Source organism: Talpa occidentalis, unplaced genomic scaffold (genome assembly GCF_014898055.3).
Source record: "Talpa occidentalis isolate TD23 unplaced genomic scaffold, MPIMG_talOcc4v2.1 talOcc4.3, whole genome shotgun sequence".
Classification (NCBI taxonomy): domain Eukaryota; kingdom Metazoa; phylum Chordata; class Mammalia; order Eulipotyphla; family Talpidae; genus Talpa; species Talpa occidentalis.
In genome coordinates this window covers 28,280,249-28,293,838 of record NW_023603184.1, presented here as the reverse complement: position 1 = coordinate 28,293,838, position 13,590 = coordinate 28,280,249, and the positions used below count along the sequence as shown (strand labels likewise).

General features: G+C 47.4%; 1 protein-coding gene across 11 annotated transcripts in view; it reads right to left on the bottom strand.

Moving 5' to 3' along the window:
- MICAL2 (microtubule associated monooxygenase, calponin and LIM domain containing 2) overlaps window positions 1-13,590 on the bottom strand; it is a 209,100-nt gene that overhangs the window by 66,208 nt on the left and 129,302 nt on the right. For 10 of the 11 annotated variants that reach the window (XM_054699375.1, XM_037522672.2, XM_037522674.2 and 7 more), the window contains 2 exons: window positions 12,666-12,754; window positions 11,430-11,532 (listed from right to left, as the gene is read on the bottom strand). In XM_054699375.1, the coding sequence (XP_054555350.1) occupies window positions 11,430-11,532; window positions 12,666-12,754 (192 nt within the window). Of the gene's footprint in view, window positions 1-7,514; window positions 11,533-12,665; window positions 12,755-13,590 lie in introns of those variants that run through there. The other variant, XM_037522681.2, reaches the window with a different exon arrangement.

The following is a 13,590-nucleotide window of genomic DNA, read 5'->3' as shown; positions in this document are numbered from 1 at the left end:
GGTAAGACAAGAAGATGTTTTGTGATACACCGCTGTACTGGTTCTGCCAAGTCTGTGGTCTGAATACAAATGCACGCAGCACGGCTTTGCATACTCAAAACAACATGGAAGCACAGCACAGAAGATGGGGGAGCTTATGTGTTCATGCAGGTGTACCAAATTACAGGAGAATTTCAAAAAGAGCAGGGCCACGTAAAATATAATGTATGTATTATCCAAGGAGAGTCATGCCCTAAAATTAAGAAAAAAAAGGGAGCTGTGTCTTCAAGATGTAGGGCTTCAAATATAGTTAATATTGGCCAACCCTTATGGACTTCCTCTGAGCAATTACCCACAATCTCTCCGTGATGTGCACTTTTTTTATTATGTTGAATTCTCTTAAATTCTCTTATTATGTTGAATTCTCTTTAAACCAATTATATTAGTTTTTTTTTTAGCTTTTTTCCCACTAGTATTTTAAATTATCAGCAATATATTTTACCATTTGTTATGCTTTTATGTTCCAACTTTCCATCATTTCCAGTACTGAAGGTATAAGTTGTATAAAGACTTAAGAGAATTCTAATTGCTTTATGCATTTTTTTCAAATTTGACTCCATGAAAGTGCATTTTCACCACATTGACTGTGTGCAGCACTCTGCGTGTACATAAACATGCTGAAACCTCCACACTAAATGAAGAGCTGTCCATTCTGTACCTTTACCTTCATGAAATAAAATTTCCTAATGGTGTGTAAAAGTGGCCTACAAAGTGTTACATCGTGTTTTTACATTTCTTGATGTAAATTGTATAAACAGATTTTTGCAATATAAATAAATATCTTTAAAGAAATTTTTAAAGATTTTTTTTTTGCCAGAATTATGTTTTTGGAGTTTGGTCTTGCAAAAGAGTCATTTCTATCATCTTAGACTTCATAAATTTTGATCTTTTAAAATCTCAATATGTAGGATGATGGCATTTGAGGTGATGACCAAACTGAGTTGAAGAAGCTGGAGTCCAGCCAGGAAGTTAGCAAGCTCAGCTGCTGCAGGGACACAGCTGTTGGTGGCCAGTCCCAGGTGGGGGACAGCAGTACACTCATCTCCCCCAGGCCCGGCTTCTATTCACCCTAGATTTTCCTGAAGTCATCTATGCTTAGGGAGAATGCAGGACTTCAGCGGGGGTCTGCCAGGAGAGGAGGTGCCAGGTTAGGAGTAGGGTAAGAAAGACCCAGCACCTCCCAGGGCAGCCATCACTGGCCACAGTGAGAAAGCATTTCTGCTCAGAGCAAAGCATCTCTGCCTCTCAGCACTCCAGCCAGACACCTGTTCCCTCGTGAAGGATGAGACCCCAGAGGTAGAGCGAGGCAGTGTCGGGGAAATGTCTGTCTTCCCACGCCACCCTCAGCAGCCAAGTCCCAAGGTCTTTCCCTGGCCAGTGTCCAGGTGAGAAGCCATGTCCTGGTTATGCCAGGGAAGTTGTTTCTGTTTTCTTCTCAATTCTGCAGACCCTTCTACTCTCCCCCAGAACCCAAGGGAGACAACACAGCAACATACTCTCCTGAATATTGTTATTAACCCTATTTTATAGGCTGGAAACAGAGGCTAAGAGGAGTTATCACTCTTGTTCAAGGTCACATAGTTCTTAACTGCCAGAGACATTTCTGGATCTGGGTTTAGAAGAACTCTCTGCTGTCTTGGCCACCACGGTTTCTGAAGATGATACTTTTAAATCAGTGAAACTATGTTGATCAGGATTCAGTTTGGAAAACAGAACCCAAGTCAGGCAGTTCAACAGAGGAAAGCGAAACCAGAGGAAGATGAGTAAAATAAACCAATAACAACGGTGGTGGATGAGCTGACAAACCAGCAGTGGTTGTAGGCAACCCACAGACGAGCAGTAGCAGGAAGCTGTGAGACGAGGAATAAAGCGTTATGGGTCCAGAGGGCTGGGGTCACCTGGAATGGTGAGTGCCACGGAGGAGACAGTCCCCACTCAAGATGTGGAGAGAAGGGAGAAATGTCTTCTCCCTGGGATCCGCTCTCACTCCCTCACTATGCAGCCAGATGGTCAAGCCTAACACAAAGTCAGTTGCAAGGAAGTCTGAGAAAAGTAGTTTGCAAGCAGTACACCTCTCTAAAACAGAACAGAGCATGGGAGGGTGGGAATAAATTTGAAAGCAAATAGGCAAAAAAAAAAAGGTCCAGAATATTAAGCACAGAACAGTCTCCCCAGCCCCCTGCAAGGTGACATGTGGCAAGTGAAGGGACAATGACAAGCCCTTAGTGGGATGGGAATGGTCCTGGGAAGGGCCTTTGTCAGATATTCCCTCTGTACACTGTCAGGGGATGTCACAATTGCTCTAGGAGGAATATTTGTCTCTGCGAGAAGTGCATGTCCCTTTACAAGATAAAGGCTCAGGTGCCTAATGACAGAGCCAGTTCCGGGATCCTCGGGAAATGAGTATGCTGACGGAGGGCCTTGCAGCTCGGGTCCCTGCTCAGGTCCCTGAATAGGGTGGTCCTCAGTTACTCCAAGGACCCTGTCTGAGCCCTGCGGCAGGCGGCATGGAGAGACCAGCTCAAGTAAACGAAAAGACAGCCCAAAGGAGGGCGCAGCTGCTCCTTCTCCACAGCCCCCAGCAGAGCCGACCGGTTCCAAACTGCCATTTCCACAGAGCCTTGGCTGGACCCAGGCCAGACACCCTGCGAAGGCCAGGCACAGGCTCACAGGGACAGGAGTCTCCTCCAGTAGGGCCCGAGGGCAAGTGGCACGGAGACCTTCCTAACAGGGTAGCATAACCAGACAGCAGAAACGGGGACTCTTCTGCCAACCGCAGCAGGTTGGGGCCTTAGTCCTTGGGCCCTTAGTGCTTTCTTTCCCCTTCCCTTGCCACAGAAGGACTGTCAGGCCAGGTCTGAGCCCCAGCTTTGGGCACAGCCTTGTCTCACTGAACAAAGGGATTGAAGGGGAGAACACTTCAGGGTTTGTGATCTCCTTTGTACTTCTAGGTCTCCACAGGTTCCTTGTCAGGGAGGCAGAGCGGGTCCCCCTGCTGCCCTCTTGGGCTCAGTTACAGGCATTTGCAAGATAAGTGGATTTAGGAGGCCAAAGGCAAACTGAGCCAACTCCTGTCCTTGGTTTGGGGCCTCAGCCCAATCCTCCACTGATTGTTCCCTACCTCACCTCTAGGCTCAAAGCTGCCACCCAGATTCCTGGGGCAGGACCCAGGGATGAGAAGAATGTGTGTGATCCATGACCTGGGTCTGACACTGCAGGGATCCCGATGGGACGGCCAGCCTCCTGAGAGGCCCCCACCCCACCCCCTGCCCAAGTCCCTCCAGCTTGGCCAGCGATGCTGTGGAAATTATACCCCTTAGAATGAAAAAGTTCAAGTGAAATTAAAACTCCTTTCTTCTGGTTGATCAAAGTGCTCTGCAAAGGCATCAGGACAACAATGGCATTCTTTTTTTCCAGGTTCTCCTGCCTGAACCCTAACTGATGCCAGCAAGACATTCCCCAGCCCAAGGTGGCTGCAGCTCCCCCAACAAGAGGTCCAAGCCAGAAGGTCCTGTCCTTCCTTTATTTATTCTATAAATATGCACTGAGGGTCCAGGATTGGTAACCATTTTGCTCCCTGTTGGCCTTACAGAAGTGATTAAAAGAGACAAAGATCCCTGCCCTCGAGGAGCTGATGTTCTAGAAAGGGGAAGACATAAATAAACAACACACATAATAAGTGTTAATGTTAATTATACAACATGGTTGGAGGTGATAAATTCTAGGGAAAAACCATCCAGTTGGGCGATCCAGGGGGATCAGAGGAGCTGGGTCACAGAGTTTAAGATCTACCGCCCTGGGAAAGAGACTGGGGACAAAGACTTGAACAAAGGGTAGGGTCAGCCATGTGGAGACTGGGGAGGCTTTCCTGCCAGAGGCCATGGCCAGTGCCTAGGCGCTGAGATAGAGATTACCTGGTGCTGGAGGAGACCAGTGTGGCTGGGACATAATGTGATGGAGTGGAAGGAAAGTAGGTTCATGACAGAGGCCAGACCAGACAGAGCTGTCTGAGTCTACTGTGTAAGCTGGGGAGTTGCTAGAGAGTTCTGAGCAGAGAGATCAGGCTTAAGTTCTAAAAGGATTACTCCAGCTATTATGTTGAACCAGGGTTGATTGGAAAAAAGGAGAAGTAGAGAGACCCCATACAAGGCCACTGCGGTCACCCAGGAGCAGATGACAGCAGCTGAGGCCTGGGATGTAGTATGAGGTGGGGAGAAGTGGACAGATTCTGGCTGAACTTGGAATTCAGTGAGGGCCTGGAGGCAGGACCAAAGAAGGAAGAGTCAAGAATGACTCCAAGGCTTTGGGCTGAACAAGAAAATGGAACTGCCATTTCCTGTGACTGGGAAAGTCAAGAATAGAGTATTTCAGGGGACGACCAGGAGTTGGAGGCTTGAGTTGGAGAAGCTCAGCAGACCTCCAGTGGAGATACCTAGAAGACAGTCGAGACAGAGCAGGATGCTGTGCTCCCACTTTGCTAAGACTCAAGCATTCACTAAAGCAAAATGGAAGTCCTGTTGGCAGGTGGCGGGAGCCAAGGGGGACTGTGGAGCTAAGGGCTCTTCTAAAGGAAGGTGTCAAGAGAGCTGGGGGATCAGAAAACTTGAGACAAAGATTGAGACCTCTGTTGAGTCCCCAACATAAAGTCAGTTAGCAGAAACTTTAGCCCTAAATGTTCTGGAATGCCAAAAAATGTCTCCCTTGAGGCACTCCTGCCACACAAAACCAGGAAAGTTCTACTTAGAACTCAGCAACAGCATTCTTGCTATCCTGAGTGCCTCACCAGCACACTCACCTATTCTATCTTCACAAAACCCTATGCCAAAGGCCTTATTCAACCCAGTTCACAGGATTTTCCAAGACCACTGAGTCATCATGAAGAGCTGAGGTCAAAGGCAGGTCCAGGGCCTTCCCATGCCCAAGGCTCCCAAGAGGCATCTGACTCTTAGGCTTGCCCCATGTTACTCTCTGTTCTGCATAGTTGAAGATGCTGTTCTAGATTATCTCCTCTCATATCAGAGACTCCCGTAATGCCAGTACCATCTCGAGGTTGCCTGCAGAGGTGAGATACTGCATATTCAGAGCTTGACCCAGAGACAGACCCACAGAAGTTGCTCAATCAATAATAGCTGGTCCTGGGGCAGTGAAAGAGGCAATCACTTCTTTGGCTTAAGGAATTAAAGAAAAAGCTGCAAAAGTGAAGGAGTTCACAGAAACAAAGGAGAAGGGCCTACCCACTGCAACTGACCCAGTTACTCTACTTAATATTCAGGTTGCATGAAGATGTGCTTCCTTTGCTGAGTTATTTCTTTAGGATGGTTCCCTGGCAGGGGTTACTAGTCAGGAGGTCAGGGCTCATTTTGTGGATCTTAGTAATTGTTGACATATTGCTTTCCAGAAAAGACTGTCCCCATTTACTTTTTACTCAATACTAGTGATGAAGTTCATTTCCCCCCCTACAATCTATTTCCCTTTTTCCCTTAACCAAGTCAGGCTGGACTGCATAATTAATTTATATTCCTTTGAAAGTCAAGTAAGAACATATTGTTAATGCTTACTTTTTCTTTTTAGAGTTTGCTTTTAAAAAGTGCTTGAGTGTGAACTGTGCAGCCTTGTTATTGGGATCATTCGTTATTGGGTCTTTGATCAACAAATATGAACTGCCCACCTACACTAAGTCAGGTGCCTGGCAACCCCTGCTTGGCACGAATCTTTACAATGTCAAAGCAGTGAGTTTCCCTATCTACTACATATATTTCCCCAGACTTGACTGTCTACTGAGTACTTTCATTTTTGTTATGTGTTAAAATACGTATGTAGTCAGATTTGTATGCGGCTTTTCCTGTGAAAATTTGTCTGTTGGAGGTTTTAAAGCTTAGGTCAATCAGCGATGGTCTAATAAACAATTAGTTCTATTTCGTATTTAAAGTTGTCATTTTACTTTTTTGATTTTAAGTCTTTAGTCCTGTCTCTCCAGATTAAAGAATATTGTACCAAACACTTACGGAAAATATAATATGCAAAACAAAAACTGTTCCCAAACAAAGAAAACCCTACTTCAAATAGGAATGGGAAAGCCCATTTGAACAAAGTGAAATAAGCTGCTTTACTGGACAACCCCTCAGAGACTTTAACTTGATAAGGAATCTTGAGGATTTCCAAAGATTGGGAGGACTGGCATAATTAGATGAAAACACTTCTCAGACTTTGCAACTATGAAATCTTTCATTCACAAAGCATGTCTTGGAGTTAGTGATTTCTACTGCCACTCTTTGGAAGATGTTGCCGTAACCCAGCTTGACTTCAAAAATTGAAACCAAACTATAAGCTCATTCCCTGCTATTCCCAGCACACAGAAGACACTCAAATATCAGTTGATTAATATGCACAAATAAACAAAGCAAACAGACAACACTAAGATTCATACACTCCAAGACGCAGGGAAGGGCAAGGACTTTGTGTGGTTCACTGCTACAGCTCTAGGATGCTACCATGGCCTAGATACCATGCCTAGGCCATGGTAGGCATTCAACAAATACTTGTTGAAGAGATGAATGAATAAAGGCATGAGGCATATGTCCAATCCAGCTCCTGACTTTAGTCCCTAGCACTCTTCCTTTCGAGGTAAGAATAGACAGTTGATCATGACTTGGAGGCAGCTCTGAAGGCAGCTCAGGCATCAGCATGTGGACCCAGAGACCCAGGGCCTCAGAAATGTCCCTTTGGAGGTGCAAGGGCATGTGTGAAGTTCCCAGCTGAGTTTTCATTAGTGGTGGGGGAAGCCGTCTACACCTAGCCTGCTCCTGCAGCCACCCTTAGGAGGCCGAGGACCAGACATCTTTGGCACTATGCAATCCAGCTGAGTGGAACTCTAAATCTTTCCCTTAAAGACAGTCTGGAGTTGGACCAGAGCCTTCCATACCCATCCTCAGAGAGGTCCTGTGGGCAGAGCCCTGTGGATAAAGGCATGAGGAAGCCTAGCCTTTGGGGGCAGGGGGTCTCCTAGGATCACAATAGGCTCTCCATCTGGGTGAGCACGCCTGCCATGCTCACTGCCTTCCTGAAACCCATGTCCAGCCCTTCTACCTTACCTTTCATTCACCACTCAGCTAGATGGGCACAGAACATTCAAGAGCAAACTTTGTTAGTTGGAACCTGAGTAAGTGCAAGGTTCCTAAAATAAGGCCTCCTACAGGTCCAAGGTTTGAGGGGCGGGAGGTGGGGGAGTGTTACAGGACACTCTGTCCCTGAGAGCTGAGGTACCACTGACCCTCACCCAGCTATGAGCATCTAGAGCAGAAAAGTGCCACGAGTTTACAAGAAAGAGACCCCAAAGCCTGGCCCAGGAGCATTGGGGTTATTTTCCAAATATTACCCCTGGGTAATATTTCATTTCAGAGTGCCCAGCGCAGCCCCAGAGAGATCCAGCTTACCACAAGTGCAAGTCCCGCCAGCAGTTTAGGGAAGTCTGACCCCCTAAACCAGGCCCTGTGTTGGAGGTTTGGAGAAGCTTCCACACCAAAGAAGAGAGGAAACAATGCGCTTTATAAAGAACCATATTTATTTTCATTTACAGCATCAAATACCATAAATAAAGCTAAACATTGTTTGCTGTGTGCAAAATACAGGGTTCGGGGTGGCACTGGAAATGACTACTAAAGGTCACAAACATGCGCAGTGCTGAAATGCGGAGACTAGCTAGTGAGAAGACTGACAGGGGAGGAGGGCACTCTTTGGTTGACATTCTATAAAGGGAGGGAGACTCTGCAAGAGAAGATAAGACAAGAGCAATGACTTGGCAGTGGCTAGGATCTGCACCGATGCAGCAAGCAATGCAGCATGCAGGGCTGGCAGCCAGGCCGAGAGGGCAGCCTGGCTCTGTGTCGCATGCAGGACAGACACCAACTGCAGCCTGAGACCCACGGCCTAGTCTACAGGAGCCCCACTGCAGGGGTGTAGATTCTCTCTAAGAGCACTTGGTCCGTGGCTCCAGAATAGCAAGAATGTGTTTATAGCCATGGGGTATGGAAACCCACTGCTCCAGGCCTGGGACTGAATCAAATCATCTTTCAGAGGCCTCCCTAGCCTGTGGCGATGCCTGCTCTAGTCGAGCTTCTGCATCATCTGGAGCTTTGGGAGCCAAGAGAGCTAAGAAAAGCCACAGTGAAACCCTTGGGTCTCTGCGGCAGAGAAAGGAGTTGCTAGAAAAACTGATTATATATTCAGATACAGAGCACGGGTCAAGCTTGGGATGAAGTCTGGGAGCATTATTTTAAAATCCCACCATGATCAATCAATAAGATTTCTATTTGAAGCAACTTAAGCAGACACTCCTGTGCATGTGATTTTTAGAAGTTGCTAGATAAAAGAGTAGTTGTTTTCAAAGCTGACAGAGACCTCTCAAGGGTACTGTCTCACAATCATCATTAACCCTCCCAGGAAGGTAGCTGGCTTCATAAGTGCGACGGGAAAAGCATGCACCACACAGGCCACGGGGGAGCAGGAGGAGGTGGGGCGTGCACCTGGTGTGGACCCGGTGGCTGGCTCAGAGGTAAGCAGAATCAGATACGGCTCTTGTAGGAACACCACCCACCTGCTAACCAACCATGCCACCGAATCAGTCCATTAGTATGCAAGACATTCACAGCATGACCATTACCCCAGGGGGGAGAACAGACCAGGTGGGGAAGCGGGTTAGGGGTTAGTACCACTCTCTGAAAATTGGCAAGAGAACAAGTCACCTCAGAGCAGAAGTGTGTCAGCCAAGAAGTGGGTGTAGCACTGGAAGACTGAAATGAACTGGTGGCCACGGTGCAAGGTTGGAGAGAGAGAGAGAGAGATAGAAAAAAGAATTTAGTTTGGGGAAAGAAGGAAAACAACTGACAACTGGAGAAGGCGGGGGAGTTGAAAATCAGGCAACAATTTGATAACGGGAAACTTCCCCACACAAGTCACTGCAGGTTGAGGACAAGTGAACCTTTCTGGTAGAGACCAGTTGCTTAGGTGTAAGACAGAGCCCCAGGCCGTTTGCATATGCCAACATCCCTGGACTCCACAGCAGCTTGTGTCCATAGGATGTCCTGCCCCCCACCACACCTTCTCAGACCCAATCGATTTGACTCATGTCTCATGTTATTTTGGATTATGTTGTGGAGACTTAGAGGCATTCACCCCGGTGGGGATCCACCCGGGTGGGGCCCTTGGTGCGACCTACCAAGAAGGTTCAAGGTCCCAGAATATACAAACATTTCAGGCTTCTGACAGGCACGCCCTGTCTCATCAAGAGTAATTCAAACCAGTCTCTGCAACCATAAATGACATTCTCAGAGGTCTCAGCCTGGTTTCTTGGAGCATTCCATAAAGCCTCTAAGCCCACCCCACCCTGAGCTGGTGACAATGACAATAACATGGCTTTGCCCGTGTTCACTTCATGACCTTGAGGACTTACTTTCTAGAATCAAACATAAAGCGAATGGAGGATTCCTCCCACTATGCTGAACATTAAAATCCCAGCAAAAAAAAAAAAAACGGGGAAAACACCAGGCAAGTCATTGGACAGAGGAGAGTACCGCAAGGACAGAGGCAACGTTTCTCAGGAACTTGGCCTTGGCCATGTCCCTTTTTTACCCAAGACTTTAGGGAAGTATTTGGAGAAAGGCCTCTCCTCTTCTTCCTACCCTTTAGAAATTTGTCATCTCAAAGCTCCCAAGACCTGGGGCTCCTAACCCATAGCAGCCTCCATCCTTATTGGAGGAGACCTCCATGGCATAGAGCTGACTCCAGGCCTCAGCTCTCGGTAGGCGGAGCAGGGTAAAGATCTGTCCCATTGGCCTCTCCACTATTCAACCAGACCTAGCAGCTGTGCATGTTCAGGCAAAGTGGACGGGGAGCTGAGCCTCCTCCAGACGCCCAGAGTGAAGAATGCAGGTGGGTCAATGCCTACCTGGTTTTGCCCTTACTAGGATATATTTATTTTGCATCAGTCAGCAAACAGCTTCCACTCCCAGATTCCCTTGCCAGGCAAGACACAGGGGAGCTTTCCTCTGGAGGTCACATACATTCTTTTGCTAGGACACTGTGAACATAAATTGTTTCTGACTGTTTTGGCCAAATATGCATGGCTGTTGAGTGGCCAAGCAGCCAGGATGCCTGCAAGCAATGCTCACTGGCAGACCATGCTTCTCAGCTATATTTCCCTGAAGTGCTAACAAACACCCTCAGACTCCAAGGACATAAAACGAAAGGCAGATTCTCCCTCAATCTGACCATTACAGCCTTGGAGTGGCTGGAGGCCTGAATGGGATGGAACCCAGGGGGTGATAGCTCTGGCCCACACCACCTACGGACTTAGCTCCTCTTCAGCCTTGCATCAGCTTGATGGAGTGCTCTGTCATCCAGTGCCAGGGTGCTTTTGCTGAGCACTCATTAGTGGGAAGAGAAAATGTATGTCTGCAGCAATCTGGTTGAAAGCCCGTGGTTCTGTCATTTGGCTGTGACTTGGTATGGGGCTCAGAATGTTTGAGCTACTATTTGATTTCAAAACAAGGGAGCAAAGATAACAGTTAACTAAACACTGCCATGTGCTTTTGTAGGTTTAATTCTCCTCTGTCCCCCTACTCCGTTCTTCTAAAATTACATACTACAAAAAATTGTCCCCTGTGGTCAAGTAGCATCTGGGCACAAAAATGGAAGTGGAAAGGCAATGGCCTGGGAGGGGGCACAATCATTTTGTTTGTATAAAGGCCAACATCAAAAACATTCAGGCAGGGGCTCCACGGTGTGGAGGGGGTTTGTTATGCACACCAAACCCGTGCTTAGAAAAACTGACACAGGGAAAAAATTATTTCTTGGCTTATAAAAAATTGAAATGTAAACCCAGAATATGGCTCACTTTGGTATAAAAAAGTAGAAAACTATTAAAAAAAATCCTTCATGTTCTGCTGGCCCCAGCACTGAGTGCTGATGCGCACCCTGGCAAGGCCAGGGCAGGTGGCCAGCGCAGGACTCTTTGGATATGAGCTAATTGGGTAAAGAACGCCAGGCGTCCTGGCCAGCACCCTCACTAACTAATACCTCTACTCGGGAAATGGTACGGCACTTTGGGGCAGCCTCGCCTCAGCGGGGCTTGACCGGGAGGTACTGGAGCACCCAAACACGGATGCTCTCCAGGGACTCCTCTGACTCCTGGTACATGGAGGCCAGGACCTCGGAGAGCGCCCAGAGGAGGGGCAGCCCGAGGCTCAGGAGCTCGTATGTGTAGCAGTAGTTGTAAGCATTGTCCCTGATATGGAGACCAGTGGCACGCAGGAGTCCCTGAATCCAGTTAAGCAGGCTCCGGGGCAGCCTGAGAGGCCAGCAGAGCGCCTTCCTAAAGAAGGAAGTGGTGATACCTGGGGGGCTGCCTTCAGGTGTGCCAATGGCGGCTACTGCGCAAGAACTTTCCTTGGGAGTGTCTCGTCGAGGGGCTTCTTGCTCTTTCCATGCATCCCCCTCCTGAGGAATAGATCGAAGAGATGACATTCAGTGCATGGTTCATACAGAAGACTCCTCTACTGATGCAGAGTTGATAAATACCTAACTTGAAAGATGCTGCATTTTGCAATAGTACCCCCCAAATGGTCTCTTAGCACTGCTAAAGGGGAGCTGAATATGGATATGACTTTCCTGGGGGACAAACTGGGCACAGGTTTCATGAGCCTCCAAAACACATGTCCTTTGATTCAGCAACCCTGTTTCTTCTGCTAGTGTCTAAGTAAATAATTTGAAATATGGATAAAGCTGGGCATCTGAAAACAGGTACTGTAAAAATATAAGGTAAAAGTATGAAATGAAAATGTCCAACAAGTAGGGGGCTCAAGTTCTTAGCCATCTTTTATAGGTACCAGAAGTTATGCTCTGAAAAAAATTTTAATGTCATGAAAACTGCTAGTGAAAATAAGCATATGAAATTGTGGTGATGGGATTCCAATTAGGTTAAAATATAGCCACATAGAAAAGTTGGTAAGAAAATATACAAAATTCATAAAATGTTAATTATGGTTTCCTCGGGATAAGTGAGGATGGGTGGCTTTAAATTTCCTTCTTTATCACTTTCATTTACCCATTTTTTCTGCACTGAACTCATATCACTTGTGTAAGCCGAGAAAAGCCTTAAGTTGAGGGTCTTTGTGGGTGGAGGGTGATTAATTAAGCTGTGGAGAAGGGATTTGCTAAGTGCTGCCAGAGGGAGCCGTCTCAGACACCCTCATAAATTCAGAAGACCAGTCTTTGCAGACATCCAAGTGGCAGGGACAGGACATGGAAATCACACAGATGGATCACGTTTCAGGTACCCTTGCCAATAGTGCCTGGGGGCAAAGTGAGCTCCTGGCATTTTCGTGGCTGAGCACGTAATCCCATCTGTGGCATTTGGGAAAGCTCTCTGGGCTTTCCCACGAGAGCAGCACCGTCACTCACCTGGAATGGGACACTCCGAGGCTGCTGAACAGACAGAGGCAAAGGGGGTCTCCACGCCAGGGGGCAGAGAGGGGAGTCTCGATCCCTCTAGACCCAGAAACCTTGGAGAACCCTTGCAAGTCTTGGGCGGGGCCTTCCCTCTCCACCTGCGTTTTAGAGACAGAACGTACCTCTCTTTGTTGCTTTAGCTCTGCCCGTCTCTTCCGTTGCTTACTACTGGTTTTACAGTGGATGAAATGAGGCTTGCAGTAAAACTTGCCTGTCAAAGAAAGACACACGCATGCACGCATGAAGGTTTTTCTCCTGTAAAGCGGAGACACAGCAGACACAAGCCAAGGGCCTGCCACTGTTTAGGTCAGAACATGCCAATAATGGAAAGAAGACCAGGATGGTTTGGGAAATTGTTTGTCACCTGCCTTAAAGGAAGTGGCAATAAGCTGAGGCAGGCTGGTGGGGAGATCCTCAGGATGGGGCCAAAACCTTTGGATAATCCCCAAAGCGGATGTAAGCCATGTAAGCCGCCTCCAAGGCCAGTGGCCAGGCAGCAAAATGGAGAGCTCTGAATACCAACACTGTTTCTATCTCCTCTTGCTCTCTGGAAACCTTGGGAGCAGAAGACTCAGAACAGATGGTGGCAGTGATGGGGAGGAAAAGACTCAGGTGAGACATGCAGTGGTCACTGGCCACTGCCCAGGACTACTGGGTGCCTTCTTGGCTCAGTTTCAACAGTACCACAGTGACGATGATAATGATAAAACAGTAACAACTTAGCTGGGACTCCAAATGTACTAGGCATTATCCTAAATGTTATGCTTGAAGCATTTCACTGGTCCTCCCAACAACTTTATGTGCTAAGTACCTGTAGCATCTTCATTTTATAGACGAGGAAACTGAGGGAGCGAGAGGCTAGGTGATGGGCCTAAGGTTATATAGCTAGTAAGGGGAACAGTTTGGATTTGAACCCAGGCAGCTTAGTTTGACTATGTAATCATGGGCACCGTGCTATACTGCTCTTGTTATACACAACAGTGCAAATGTCAAGTGTTGAAACTTGGAAAACAATCACTCACACCATCCACTGCAATTCCTTCTTTG